This window comes from Nymphaea colorata, chromosome 1 (assembly GCF_008831285.2).
Source record: "Nymphaea colorata isolate Beijing-Zhang1983 chromosome 1, ASM883128v2, whole genome shotgun sequence".
NCBI classification, from domain to species: Eukaryota; Viridiplantae; Streptophyta; class Magnoliopsida; order Nymphaeales; family Nymphaeaceae; genus Nymphaea; species Nymphaea colorata.
The window spans coordinates 14,722,731-14,736,479 of record NC_045138.2 but is presented as its reverse complement, the minus strand read 5'-3'; the positions used below and the strand labels follow the sequence as shown (position 1 = coordinate 14,736,479).

At 40.9% G+C, this 13,749-nt stretch overlaps 3 protein-coding genes across 3 annotated transcripts; 1 reads left to right on the top strand and 2 right to left on the bottom strand.

Annotated features, from left to right (window-relative positions):
- The first annotated feature begins 1 nt into the window (after position 1).
- LOC116257700 (pentatricopeptide repeat-containing protein At2g20540) lies at positions 2-1,600 on the top strand. Its single transcript, XM_031634657.2, has one exon. It carries the CDS (start codon positions 2-4, stop codon positions 1,598-1,600), a length of 1,599 nt encoding a protein of 532 aa, XP_031490517.1.
- LOC116257707 (serine/threonine-protein kinase ATG1t) lies at positions 1,452-3,954 on the bottom strand. The gene is made up of 8 exons (XM_031634666.2): positions 3,550-3,954; positions 2,642-2,759; positions 2,490-2,548; positions 2,338-2,402; positions 2,148-2,241; positions 1,999-2,079; positions 1,804-1,915; positions 1,452-1,725 (listed from the first exon to the last, which is right to left on the bottom strand). Exons 1-8 carry the CDS (start codon positions 3,811-3,813, stop codon positions 1,673-1,675), a joined length of 846 nt encoding a protein of 281 aa, XP_031490526.1. The 5' UTR covers positions 3,814-3,954; the 3' UTR covers positions 1,452-1,672.
- A 5,337-nt stretch (positions 3,955-9,291) lies between these two features.
- LOC116262622 (uncharacterized) lies at positions 9,292-11,632 on the bottom strand. Its single transcript, XM_031642110.2, has one exon. It carries the CDS (start codon positions 11,361-11,363, stop codon positions 9,546-9,548), a length of 1,818 nt encoding a protein of 605 aa, XP_031497970.1. The 5' UTR covers positions 11,364-11,632; the 3' UTR covers positions 9,292-9,545.
- Positions 11,633-13,749: the final 2,117 nt, after the last annotated feature.

Genomic DNA, 13,749 nt, shown 5'->3' with positions numbered 1-13,749 from the left:
GATGAGAAACTGTTTCATTTCTGTTGTCCGAGACTTGGAAAATCAAGTTGCACCCATATTACAGAGCTGCAGAGACATTAAGCATCTGAAGCAGACCCATGCCCATATCGTTAAGATAGGTCTCTCCCAGAGCAACTTCTTAATGACCAAAATATTAGACTTTTGTGACACCAATGACGGCACCGACTATGCATCCTTGATCTTCAAGCAAGTACTAGCACCAAATATCTTCTTGTATAATGCCATGATCAGAGTTTACAGCAACAACAGATTTTTCAGTGAAGCCATTTCAGTCTATAAGCAGATGCTCGCAGACTCACAAAATGGAAGACCAATCTTGCCAGACAGATTCACCTTCCCCTTCGCACTTAAGTCCTCTGCTGGTCTTCTACACCTCCATCTCGGCAACCAGATTCATGGCCATATCTGCAAATTGGGTCTTGCAAAGCATTCTTATGTCCAAAACGCTCTCTTAGACATGTATGCAAAATGTGGCAGCCTAGACGCTGCACAGCAAGCGTTTGTTGAAATGTCTCACAGAGATACTGTCTCCTGGAATACCCTTCTTTCCGGATATGCTGGAACGGGAAATATGAGCAAGGCCAAAGAAGTCTTTGCCACAATGCCGGAGAGAACGATAATCTCTTGGACCGCGATGGTATCTGGCTATGCAAGAAGCAACTATTATCGCGAAGCGTTGCAGGTGTTTCATCAAATGCAGCTTGCTGAACTAAAACCTGATGAGACCAGCATTGTTTCTGTGCTACCAGCTTGTGCACAGTCAGGTGCCCTTGAACTTGGAAGATGGATACATGTCTATGCGGATAGGCACAATTTCCTACGTAATATTTGCATATGTAATGCACTGATTGAGATGTACGTAAAATGTGGAAGAATCGAGGAAGCGGGCGAATTGTTTGTTCAAATGCCTGAAAGAGATGTCATCTCATGGAGCACCATAATTAATGGCTTTGCACACCATAGCCAAAGCCAAGTAGCCATCCAACTCTTTCATGAAATGAAAGTAGCTGGGGTGGAACCCAACAGTATTACGTTCCTTGGCGTTCTCTCTGCCTGTGTTCATGGTGGACTTCTTTATGACGGACTACATTATTTTGAGTCCATGATGAAGGACCATCGTATCAATCCTAAGGTTGAACATTATGGATGTCTCGTTGACCTTCTTGGACGTAATGGCCAACTTGATTCTGCTCTTGAATTCATACAGGACATGCCAATAGAACCAGATGCAGCCATATGGGGCTCGCTGCTCAGTGCTTGCAAGATTCACGGAAATGTTAGAATCGCAATAACAGCAATGGAGCACCTTGTCCAACTTGAACCAGAAGACATGGGAAACTATGTATTGTTGTCCAATATTTATGCAGCTGAACGCCAATGGGATGATGTTTCGCGAATCAGAAAATTGATGAGGAGTAAGAAGACGAATAGATCACCAGGTTGCAGCTTGATTGAGGTCAATAATTTGGTTCAGGAGTTTGTAGCAGGAGAAGGCTCATACCCACAAGCAGAAGAGATTTACAACACGCTTCATCTATTAGATCAGGAACTAAGGATAGCAGCAGACATTGTTACATGAGTATCTACATCAAATTTGTCATGCTGATCGCCCCATAGAGGGAAGTTTGAATCTGGCATGCGTAGTCACCGCTCATTTGTTCAGGAATTTGTGATGATAAAATTCTTCGAAGGACAACCGGTTGTCTGCAAAGTTAGTCATCCACATCAGGGTCCGAAGATGATCTTCTATATGTGAATCATCTTATAAGTTCATCAACAAACCTGGGTTTTTACACAGTAACCTTGTACACATCTCCACGCAATCAGGATGCAGCTTCGGGAGAATGAGTTCTGAAAATGGAAGCCTCGTAGAGTTGGTGATACCCTGGAGCAGCTGTAGTGAGTCATATCAAGAAAGATACATGTTAGAAAGGAACTGGATGACGGAAAACAAAGGAGCTGGCGTAGCAGAGATACCTGAACATTGTTTCTCCCTTTAAAGGGTGGATACCCATTTAAAAGCTCGAAGGCAATGACACCAAGACTCCACAAATCGACCTACAAAACAAGAACCTGAAATGCATCGTTCAATCGACTTAGCAAATACGCAAAAATATAGAATATACCTTCTCATCATACTTTTGAAACTGCAAGACTTCTGGAGCCATGTATAGAGGAGATCCACAAACAGTCTCTGCATTATCACCTGGACCTATAGTCCTGTAATACAGTTGAAAGTTGAAACCGTTTCATTCCTTTTTCTTTGCTGACAAATTGTAATGCTGAAAAAGAACTCCAAGAGGTTTCTTAAATAACCTTGACAGGCCAAAGTCTGATATTTTTAGCACAGCATCACAATTTGGTGTAGAGAGGAGAATGTTCTGCGACAAGAAAAGAATTGCTCAAGCACAACCTCAAATACATGATCGTTCTACAGGGAAGTATTGAATGAAAAAATGTTTCCATACTTCTGGCTTCAAATCCCGGTGAATAACGTGGTGAGCATGTAGGACCTCATAACCAGTAGCTGGAAAACACAGATCAGTTTTTACCAACTGTCCAGTAGCTCGTCTGTATCAAACAAAACATATTCCACACACCATATAAGAGAAGGGATTACCAAGTTGCCGTAAAAATGTTCTTGCAATTTGTTCTGAAACCATGCCATTCCGCTGAATGTAAGAAGACAAGTCTCCCCCAGCACAGAACTCCAAGACAAGGAACAAATATTTACTAGCCTACATGAAAGTAAAGGTAAAGCCATGATCAAGTATCAGAACAACAATATTTTCTATAGAAGGCTCTTTTCTAGAACAAACAATTTTACATTTTCGTCTACTAATATTCTGATGAAGTTGAAGCAAGCACCAAATTGAGTAGAAGCTTCAATATGCTACGTTGAGGACGAAAAATGATTTATTCGTTGGCTATCAAATGCCATAAAATAGCATTTTACGGTCACTAACACACGTAGAAAATTACTATACCGATGGTGCAAGTATTACTTGCATCACAAAAACCACACTGCAGCAAGTTGTTACTGACCTAGGTTCCATAATCACTTAACCCACCATTTAAGCTACATTTCGCAAGTATTTAACAGCCACAATTAGATTCCCTGTTCAAGACAAAACCCTTTCAATTCCTCAACAGCAGAAACAGCTAATCGGGTCACTAGACTCACTACCCAATTCGATCTCATCAATAATTTGATGTAACAGAAAGCATCAGAAAATTACAGGATTCAACCATCAGATATCACCACAACCAAGTTCACTTGAACAAAATCAACCATTTATTTCACGTTGAACTCCACCTTCTTAAATATCCATCAAAGACTCCACAACCACTTATCAGTTATCACTCCTCCAACAACATCAAATTCCGATCCATCAACACCAAGAAACCTCCAATTTCGGTTGAAAACTCAACAACCAACATGAGAATTAGCCCCCAAACGCAAACTTCCTTCACAAAACGAGAACTGGGCACTCGAATTTGACAAGAAAGCACAGAGACAAGTCTAACCTCGAAGACTTCAATCAGCCGGATGATGTTCGGGTGATCAACCTTGGCCAAGAACGCGAGCTCACAATCCAAAGACTCCCTGAGCCTCCTGTTGAGCATGGAGAGGTCCACCCTCTTCAGCGCAACCCTTCTGCCGCTGATCGCGTGCTCTGCCCTCCAAACCACTGCGCTGTTACCAGCACCAATTCTATTGATTACCAGATAGTGGCCCACCACCCTCCCGGAGATATCTTCCTCACCGTCTTCCACTTTCATCATTGCCATTCTTCGCGCCCTCTCCTCCTTTCATCTGCGAGCTGCTGCACAAAATGGCGGTTTTCTCTCCGGTATTCGTCTCATGATCATCAAATGGAGGTTTATCGACCGTCCATCATTGAGATGGACAGCTAAGGAAAGATGAGGGGGTGGAGAATTTCTGCGGGACCCTACCACGGCTTCGATTGTCCTGATTTCAGTGAAAACTTCTGTAAGCACTTCAAATATTCGGATGACTCCTACTAAATATTACGTGAATAAATATAAGGGCGAGATCTTCAGAATATCGTTGATTTCACCAATCTCGTATTATCCCAGAAACCGTATAAAAAATATTAATATTTCCTGCCTATTAATGGCTTTTAAAATTTTCTTGATTTACCATATTCAATATGTTAATTAAGGATCAGCACAGGTGATAGAAAATTGTAGAAATACATGCTTTGTTTCAAAATTAGATAATATTTTCAATTCAAACAATATGGATTCATACTCATTATTAAGCTAATGGGTTTTTGACGTCGGTTGGACTTGATCAATTTTTGAATTCAAAAGAAGCTAGTCTCCATTTGGCTGCAGGCTTAACTTAGAAAAAACATGGTTAAGCTAGGTTTCAGTGTAGGGTCGGAGTGCAGGCAGATTAACTCAATAGCCCAAATTCAAGTTCTGATCACAGTAAGCCTACACTATGTAGATTCATGAAAGGTAGGCTTAACTGCATATTCCGTAATAGGAACAAATCCAGAGGGTCCTCCATTAGAGAGTCGCATGCTCTTACGTGGCTTAAGATTTCATGATCTATTGCCAACTTTCAGCAATAATATTGACAGACAATGTCAAAGATACACCTCAGGTTTTTTTAATGTTCAGATGTGGATAAGTTCTTGACATGTGGTGAACACTTGGGCCTTTTCCATGTTGATCAGAAAGGTCCTCGAACTTCCATCTGTCACCAAAATGATTGTAAATGCTGAACACTTGGGTCTTCCAGTATAAAGAACACAAATTTTCATTTATATAGGACACAAATTTTCATTTGCCATTAAAGGTACGTAAAAGTTACCCTTCGCTAATAATCGCCATTTTCGTCCGGTTAGGGGGTTGGATTTGGGACCTTCAGGTTGAAGAACATCAATAACTAAATCAATACTCATGGTGCCGTCTTTGTTGGCATAAACTGTAAGGATCCATCCAGCTTCAACTTTTCAACTTATCTGTGCAAAAGAGAGACAAAAAAAAGAAAAGGCACCGACCAGTGTTGGCAGAGAAAAGCTTCTTCAGGAAATTTTGGCCAATTTAGCTCAATTAGCTAATGTTTGATGTCAAAATGACAAAATATCGGCTTTTCATTAATGGCATAAAAAATGAAGTGTGTTTAACAACATCAAACATTCAGCTTCTTTTCTGAAACGTTACCTGAAAATGGGTTACAAAATATTGATGCCAGTACAGTGTGAGCACCCACATTCCCAACCATCGATTAGTGTCTGACACTCAGAATAGATAAGAAACCTTGAAAGTTGAAACTGGGAAGACTTCACCGTACATGATCAGGGTTTGATGAAACTAAACTGATGAAAAACAGCCAAAACCAGACGACTGTTTTCATGAATATCTCCACAGATGAGCTGTATAGTTGCTTTATTCTGGACTTCCAACCAACCGAGAAGGCACATGTAACTTCAGTTGTTCTCCAATGTAGTTTTCCTTTTTCTTGACAAAGAACTTCGCAGCAAGGTGGCGTAGCTTATTTCAGCCTGCATCCTCAGAATTATATGTAAAAGGGTGAACAGCCACCAGACCAGAAACTGCAACTTGGCCGGAGATCAGCCATGGGTGCAATACAAGAGAAACTCTTCTCTAACATCCTTGGGGCCTTGTCCTCGCTATGTTAGCCACAGAAGCTAATGGTAGCTGGTACTCTTTGACCTTGAACTTCCTCTTCGCCCCCTGCTGCCCCCACCATCTATTTCCTGGTTACAGTGTTCCTTCACCATCCCAAGAACACTGGCTTTATACGGACCGGGACCACCACTACCAACACCAGTTCAGTAGCCGTCCACTCCATAGCCCAACCCACCTCAAACCCCAGCAGTTTACAACTTACAACTCTCCACCACCACCTCCTGTTTATAAACCTTCTACCTTCACCACCTGCTTATAGTTTACTCCCACTGCCTCCAGCCTATAGATCGACACCATCACTGCCCCCAGCGTACAAATCAATTCCTCCACTTCAACCTCCTTACCTAAGCCTGAAGTGATATGCCTTCAACATAGATTAGCTAGAATGCACACGATACATGTACGTGGCTTCATAGGTTACCTAATATTCTTCATTCTCCTTTCCTTTTGTGCTTTATTTGCTATTTCTCTTCTCCTCTTGTTTTGTGTGTAGAATGATGAGCAACTGTATGCTGAATAAATGCACTGAAGCCATGTCTTCTTATATCAGCTAACTTAATTTGATAACTTGCTACATGAGGAGCACCATGCCTTGTGCATCAAGACTCATCCAAGCAGAGAGAAAGTAGAGAGGAACCTGGACACCACCTTCTTGAAACTGATGTTTTGAAAATATCATTGCTATAAGATCTTTCAAAATTTTCACTGGATCTCCCATCAATTGGAGATAACTAAGTAAACAATGAGCTACTGCATAATTAAAAAGGACAAACTGGTTTTTGTTCTTTTCAGAATACAGTATAAAATTGAACTCTCAATTCTGGATACTTCATAAGTCTCTTTGAAATTCTTAATGGAATGCTTCAGTTTCTTTCTGGAATATCAGAGAACAGATGTGCCTTTAAATGGAATTTCTTTTCTCTGATGGTAGCAAAGAGTAGTGCAAAATTCCCAAATCATTACCAAACTAACAGATATTGTTACTGGTTATTAACAGATACGTTGCTGGTTAGGAAGGCAAGGAGCATGAATCCTATAATCTATATAGGACTGTGCCTGGCGATGAAAAAATTACAGAAGCAATTAAAGAAGGTTCACAAAACACTAAAAAGAAATCCACGAATAGCTGTAGCCTGTAGGCTTTAATGTGCCGTCAATACTAGAAGAAACAAAAATGTTCAAACAGCACTACTTGACTAATGCTGATGTAATAAATCTTGCATAGATGGGTCTCATAAATACCCAAAAAATGCTATGATCCAGCATAAAAAAATGACCTGTTCTTAGTTGATAACATTTGCAATAAAAAAGAGAGTTGGTTTGGCATCTCAAACACATTATCATGAACAGACCCTTCCCATGCTTGTAGAAATTTCTCCAATAGTAGTGTGGTTCCCAAAGACAAGCTTGCACAGACTATAATGAATCCAAAATGGTTCAGTTCAAAATTCTGTTATCATTTTCTCAAACTAATGATAAGAAACAAACTGATTTCCTTTCGAGACTGCATCAACAACTCTGCCCTTACAAACATGCAAGTACATATTGATATTATGTTGTTCACAATCTGACACAATTTTGTAACTATAATTGTTTAAGCAAAGCACTTCACTTCCATTTTTTTTTTATTAGAAAGATAACTTTGTGCCCCTGGACCTTCGACCAATGCAAAAGGATGATGATAGTACATCGCTTGTTTTTGTAACATCAACTGTTCATGAATCAATACTGCTACGGTGATTTCCGAACAAGAAAATAATAACATTGAAACAAAAAAGAGACATGTAGAAAATGCAATGACCGGGGCCACTCTCACACCGAGCTTGGGCACAGGCTCCTAGTTCGGCAGATCCTAAACCACCCCCTAGCAGTTCCGATTTTAGCCCTAAAAAGACTAGGAACCATGACAATCAATAACTTGACAATCTCTTTGATAAGTCTTTGAAAATCTTTCATAATCTTTAATATGAGACTAAACTTCTTAAGGCAGAGTATTACAATCCACCCCCTCAAGGTACATGTGTACGCATAGGTGGAGTCTCGAGTCCAAGTGTTGCACCGACTCTGATATTAAATGTAAGGAACTAGTTTGATAGATCCAATCCTAACCCCCCTGGCAGTTTTGGTTGTCGCCCAAAAAAAATTTGGAACCAAGACAATGAATCACTTAACCAGACCCATTTATAAGCCCATGAAGATTATTCATAATCTTCAATAAGGGACTAAATTTCTAAGGTGTTACAATCCACCTCACTTAAGGCATATGTGAATGTGCGTGTGGTATCACAGGTTCGAGTGTTGAACTGATTCTAATACAACTATATCAACCCGACCCCTAACAACTTCGGTTCTAGTCCTAAAAAAACCTAAGAACTAAGACAATCAATCAATCACTCAATTGACCGCCTTATAAATCCCTCAAGATTCCTCACAATCTTAGATGCAAGACTAAACTTTCACAATGGAGTGCTATAATCTAGCCCCCTTAAGGCCCACGACCCACTCTCACATTGGGCTTGAGCTCTTGATTCGGCAGATGCCAACTCAGATTCAGATCCAGCTCAAAAAGACTAAGAATCAGAACAATCAATAATTTAACAACCTCTTTTTTTAAAAGTTTGCGAAAATCTCTAACAATCTTCAATGGGAGACTAAACTACTTAAAGCAGGATGTTGTAGACAAAGTCATGTTGGTATCTGTAATTACTCTTTTCTTTTCAATTTAGTTGCACATAGGAAGATAGAATACTCTTTTCTTTTCAATTTAGTTGCACATGGGAAGAAAGACATTGAGACTGGATGACATGAAATAAAGTTACAAGCATCAGACAATAGAATAATCAACTTAATGCAAACAGCAAAATAAGAACACAATGAATGGGATAAGATATAACATGATCTGGCCCATTCAATGCATCTGACTAATCTTTAACATTTTCATTTACATTGTCCTAGGATACAAACACGAGGTTCCTTGTTTCACCAAATGGATACTGAAAAAAATTTCAATCTACGGGAAGACTACTAGATCACCAGCCTATCGTATAGGAGCTTGTAGGCCCAGCTATATGGTCAAGGACCTGCCATAAAGCTCATATATGCCACGAGCATCATACTAATTTGAAAATATTTCTGTTTTGTCTCAAGATATTAATAAATTGACCAAGTCCATAAATATTGCAACTTCAAAACAGTCACCTCCCTATGCATGTTGGTTTTGTTGCAGATTTACAAATATTAACACGTATATCAGGTCGTCTTGCACTTTTCATTTTTAATTCAGTCTTTTCTGAATACCACTGTTTCCCAATATTTCATTAAATAGTGTTTTATTTCTCCTCAGATTTAGGATATTTATCATGAGAACCTCCCTACCCAGAAAAACATTTGTGAGTCTGACATAGGCTCATACAACTGAAGGGAGCACAAGTATCTGCCGAATTCAGTTAGTTTGCATCCATGGTGCAAGAATCCTCATGGATTACTCGCATCCATGCATGTGCAAGTGAATTCAGGGATTAGTGAGTGTATTCATGATTCTCACAATGCTTCTGCATAGGGACATTCATACTACAGGGGAGGAAAACAAAAACAGGAAGCTCATAAGCTAAACAGTGCACAATCAGGTGCTGAAAAGTACATTTAGTACATACAAAGCTGTGCATGATCTAACAGTCTGGACAAATCCAGTGCAGACCTCTGCGAAATTTACGGTGTTACTGGCACATCTTTCTCCACTCATGACACCATAAATTACTAGCATATGTAGAGGCTTGCACACCATGAAGTCTCAGTTTCTTACAACAGCTTGGCAGCTATAGCTGCCTCCCATCTGGTTAAGCTTGGTTTTCAATCATGAGATCGTCTGAAAGAGGGTCAGTTTTCCTGTGCGGAGCTCCTTTAACATCCAAGCATCTCCTTCTATACTTTCTGGGGCTCTCATTGGACGAAGGTTCCCTTCTATTCTGCGCCAGCAATGAACAGGATTCATCTGCCGTCCGATATATCTTGTTGCCATAGTTGAATGATTCATCACCACAATGAACAGATTCGTCATCACCTATGGACAAAGCAATATTCTGGTTTTGACAACTTTCAAACTCCGTGTCCAGGCTATCATCGTCTCCACTAGAGTTAGCTGGTTTATTGGAACAGCTAGCTTGCTCCTCTTTCACCTGCACATCCCTACTGCTCAAACGGTCACCTTCAAAATTATCAACGCCATTTTCCGTGAACCTCTCAGAAGCCATCTCTCTACCTGCATCACACCCAGCATCGATCTTCCAAGTCCCATGATCGATCTCGTATACCTTAGTAGTGTCAGCATGTGTCGATGGTACACCAGTAGAAGCGCCCAAACAAACCGACAGCTCGGCCTCTGATCGATCTGGGTTTTCAAAAAGTTTATCTCCAGTGCAAGCTTCAAACCTCCCACATATGCTGTGACTTCCAGACTCTGACTTTGAAGAATCGCCTGAATCATTCTTCGGCCAAACAGTCTGCTTATCCAAAAGCCCATTAATGTTTCTCCCCCTCTTCGAATTTAACACGGAATTTGAATCACGCTTACGGTACGTACACATCCTACCTTCCCTCAAAGATGATAGGTCTCGATTGACGTAGTTGTTCTTCAATATCCTAGGAGAGCTATTCATTGCCCGGTGCAATTGAAGAGCCAATTCCTCATCGGTAATCCCGCCATCTACCTCTTTCTTAGCGTCATCAATGCCACTACAATGCCCCACAACCGGAGTACCACCCTTTCTCAGGGGATTGTCCTCCACAGCAGCGAGAGCCACTACGACATTCAATGCAGCAGCCCCCGTAGCATTCTCAGTCTTCCTCAATGCCTTCCCCTTGGCAAAAGTGGCCACAGCCACCGCCATTTCTGTCTCAGAGTTCGCCTCTCTCACAAGCTCCTTCACCGGTGGATCTGTATGTCTAAACAGCGAGCTCTTCGACCCCTTTGCCGAGCAAGCGTCGGACAGAGCCCTTCTCTGACTCTGCGTCATACAACACCGAGCCGCGGTCAGTTGCTCAGCAGGAGTTTGAACTTTGATTTCATCGGTCTGTAGTAATTCGGGCAAAGGATTCTTCAAGCCATTGGAACCAACCCTAACCCTAGCCCTGACCTTGACCCGATAATTGGGCACCCAACAATCGACGCACACAAACGACTGCGATTCTAAATTGGATGCAAAATTCCGTTGCCGGGACCCACATTCCTGGTGGACAAGGCGGCGGCAATTGACACAAGAGAAGACCAGCAATGGTTCAGAGAGCTTCGAGAAGCAATAGGAGCATACCTCCCTGGAGTTGATGGCGGCGACGCAGGAACGGCAGAGGAGGACGACCCGCCACCCGCTCTTGAGCATCTGGAGCTTCCGGCCGCCTCCGGGGCCTGCGGTGAGGGTGCCGCTCCTGCCGCAGCCGTGGCACTCGGAGAGATTGGGGAGGTATCGAGCCCTAGAGCGGCTGGGGTTGGGGTCTCGCGCGGACGGAAGGGCGGGCCCGACGGAGGATGCGGAGTCTGGCGGCGGGGAAGGTACCTCGTGCTTCAGCCCGGCGAGGAGGCGCTTCCTGGGAGGGAGAGAGGAGTCCGCGGCAGCGGCGGTGCTGGGGCATTCCTCAGCATTCTGGTCGCCGCCCAGCATAGAGAGAGTAGGAATTAACGTTAGGGTTTGTGGAAGAGGGCGTTCAATACGGCCTTCCCACTGAGATTGAAACAAAAGATCCTCTTCTGATGAAATGATAAGCGAGGAGGTGGAGAGAGAACCAGAGAGACCCGTCTTGTCAAGAAGAAGAAGAAGCGAGAGAGGGTGAAAGAGAAATCATCGAATAACATTTCCGGCCCCCCACCATATGCGAGAGAGAGAGAGAGCAAGCGTTCGTGCGTGTGCGTCTATCTTTCCATGTCTTTGGGACTTCACGCTCACGGCAGTAAAGATTTCAAGGTTTTGCGTTGCAGCCTTCAATTTGGTAGTCGATTTAACTTAGTACTAATAATTAATTGAATTTGGTAGTCGATTTAACTTAGTACTAATAATTAATTGAATTTGGTAGTTTTCACAAACAAATTCAGTTTAATAATAATTGATTGATTATGGTAGCCTGTTTGATGGCTATGCTTTTCAAATCTCTTTTAAGCAAACAAGAGGGTGGGGATCCGAGTAATTAACACATTCATTTATGGTAGATTTCCAAAAAAAAAAATTAGTTTAACTATAGGGCTTAATTTTGAGGAATTCACAATTAAGATTAGTAATCTTCACGAAATTATTTAGTACCTCCACCTCAAAATAATTTAATCAACTTTAACGGTTTCAATTCCCTTCAAGCAAGCAAGGAGAGAAATGTGGCTTAAAGAGTTGTTGATAGTTGATAGAAGCGCAAAGCGTTTAAAATGTGGGCTTAGAGAGAACATGTGACGTCAGAAGACTGAATTCTAGTGCAAGGTGTCTTTTCTTTTTGTATCAGATCTACGTGGAAAGATAACTATGCAGATTTAGTAAAAACCGCCTGTTTTTAAATCTGCTCTTGCTTCATTTGTTTTTCACATCCAGTTAGACATCCTGAATTTGCAAGCATCTCAGTATTGGATATTCTTTTAATCCACAAAATCTTAATAAAGTTTTCGATCATCTGTCTAGCTAAAGATGGTAGATCCGAGGTGTATAAATAGCATGAATTTTAAACACATGATACATGTTCGCAATCATGGATTTAAGGTTTGATAACCGAATGGAGAAGGTCTGACCTTAAATTCATGGATCTTGATATTAAAATCATATCAAACACCACGAATCTCAAATTCACGGTGAAACAAACACAACCATATGGATCCGAACGAACTCGGATTTTTGGTGGATCGTGGAGTGAATTCAAAACCACATCAAAATTTGACCAAAAGGTTTCACGCTGATTCCAAATTCAATTAACAATAGCACTATAATGTTTGACTCAAGCTGAGTATTCTGATTCATGGTCGAAGTAAGTAATCTATGTCAATTTCTTAAATGATATGGTACTGACACTTACCAGCATATATTGAGCATTTGCATCTTTGAAGGGAAATGTTGTTATCTACTTCTTAGATAGCATTTGATAAGAAGAATTAGAATACATGTTTCTACGATATGTTTGAGGGAAATTGGTTATGTTTACTGTCTCATTGATGAGTTTAAAAGCAACATCTATAGTCACATGCTATTTCTTATAACAAGTACACTATGTTCTTAAGTTATGCTTTTCGTGTTATTGTTAAACAAAATACATTATTATATTTAATTTTTGATGGGTTTAAAAGCAACAATATAATCACATATTGTTTCTTATGCTAAGATAGTGCTTTCAAATTATGTGTTCTAAGAAGACCTGTTCTAAAAATATAATATTCTTCTCATTGGACCACTTATTACAACTGGGGAAAGTATAGAACGCTTTTTGGTGGTTGTTTTTAAGAGACTTTATGTTCATTTTATCGTTGACTTAAAAAAAAAAGGTTATCCCCAATATAAAAACCTACTCTGGTCAAACTTAAAAACCATGCCCATTTAACTCCACCAGTCATCATCAACCGGGGGTTCTCTGAATACAGGTGAAAAGCGGAACTGTTGACAATTAACACATAGAAAAAGATGCTACCATTTTTTTTAAATAATGAATATTTTGCATAAAATTACATAGCTTTTTTTTTTATTAAAAATAGCTACAATGAGAGTTTTTGGGTGAACAAGGGGTATTAATCCCACCACTCGAAAAAGGTCTGAAGGCTCCCCCATTCTCCCTGCCACCGGGGTCTTGCAAGATGCGTCGGTGTCAACGATAGCAACGGTGCACCCTTCAGCTTAGATGCCGCGCTCTACCGCCTTAAGACACAGGAACATAACGTCCACGGGAATCGAATTAGAGACCTACCTTAGTATAGACCCCTAACTCAACCAGCTACGTAACGAGAGTTCATATCAGTGTATAAAAACTAAAAAGTCGACTAAACTATTTAGATTTGTATAAGATCATCTTTCATTCTTCCAATTTGTT

Bases quoted from the DNA above. Each gene is read 5' to 3' on its own strand.
- LOC116257700 (XM_031634657.2), top strand. From the start codon at position 2: ATGAGAAACTGTTTCATTTCTGTTGTCCGAGACTTGGAAAATCAAGTT.
- LOC116262622 (XM_031642110.2), bottom strand. From the start codon at position 11,363: ATGCTGGGCGGCGACCAGAATGCTGAGGAATGCCCCAGCACCGCCGCT.
- LOC116257707 (XM_031634666.2), bottom strand. From the start codon at position 3,813: ATGGCAATGATGAAAGTGGAAGACGGTGAGGAAGATATCTCCGGGAGG. The intron at 1,916-1,998 runs GTATCTCTGCTA...GACTCACTACAG, and splicing joins AAGGGAGAAACAATGTTCAG to CTGCTCCAGGGTATCACCAA. The intron at 1,726-1,803 runs GTTTGTTGATGA...CTAACTTTGCAG, and splicing joins GTTACTGTGTAAAAACCCAG to ACAACCGGTTGTCCTTCGAA.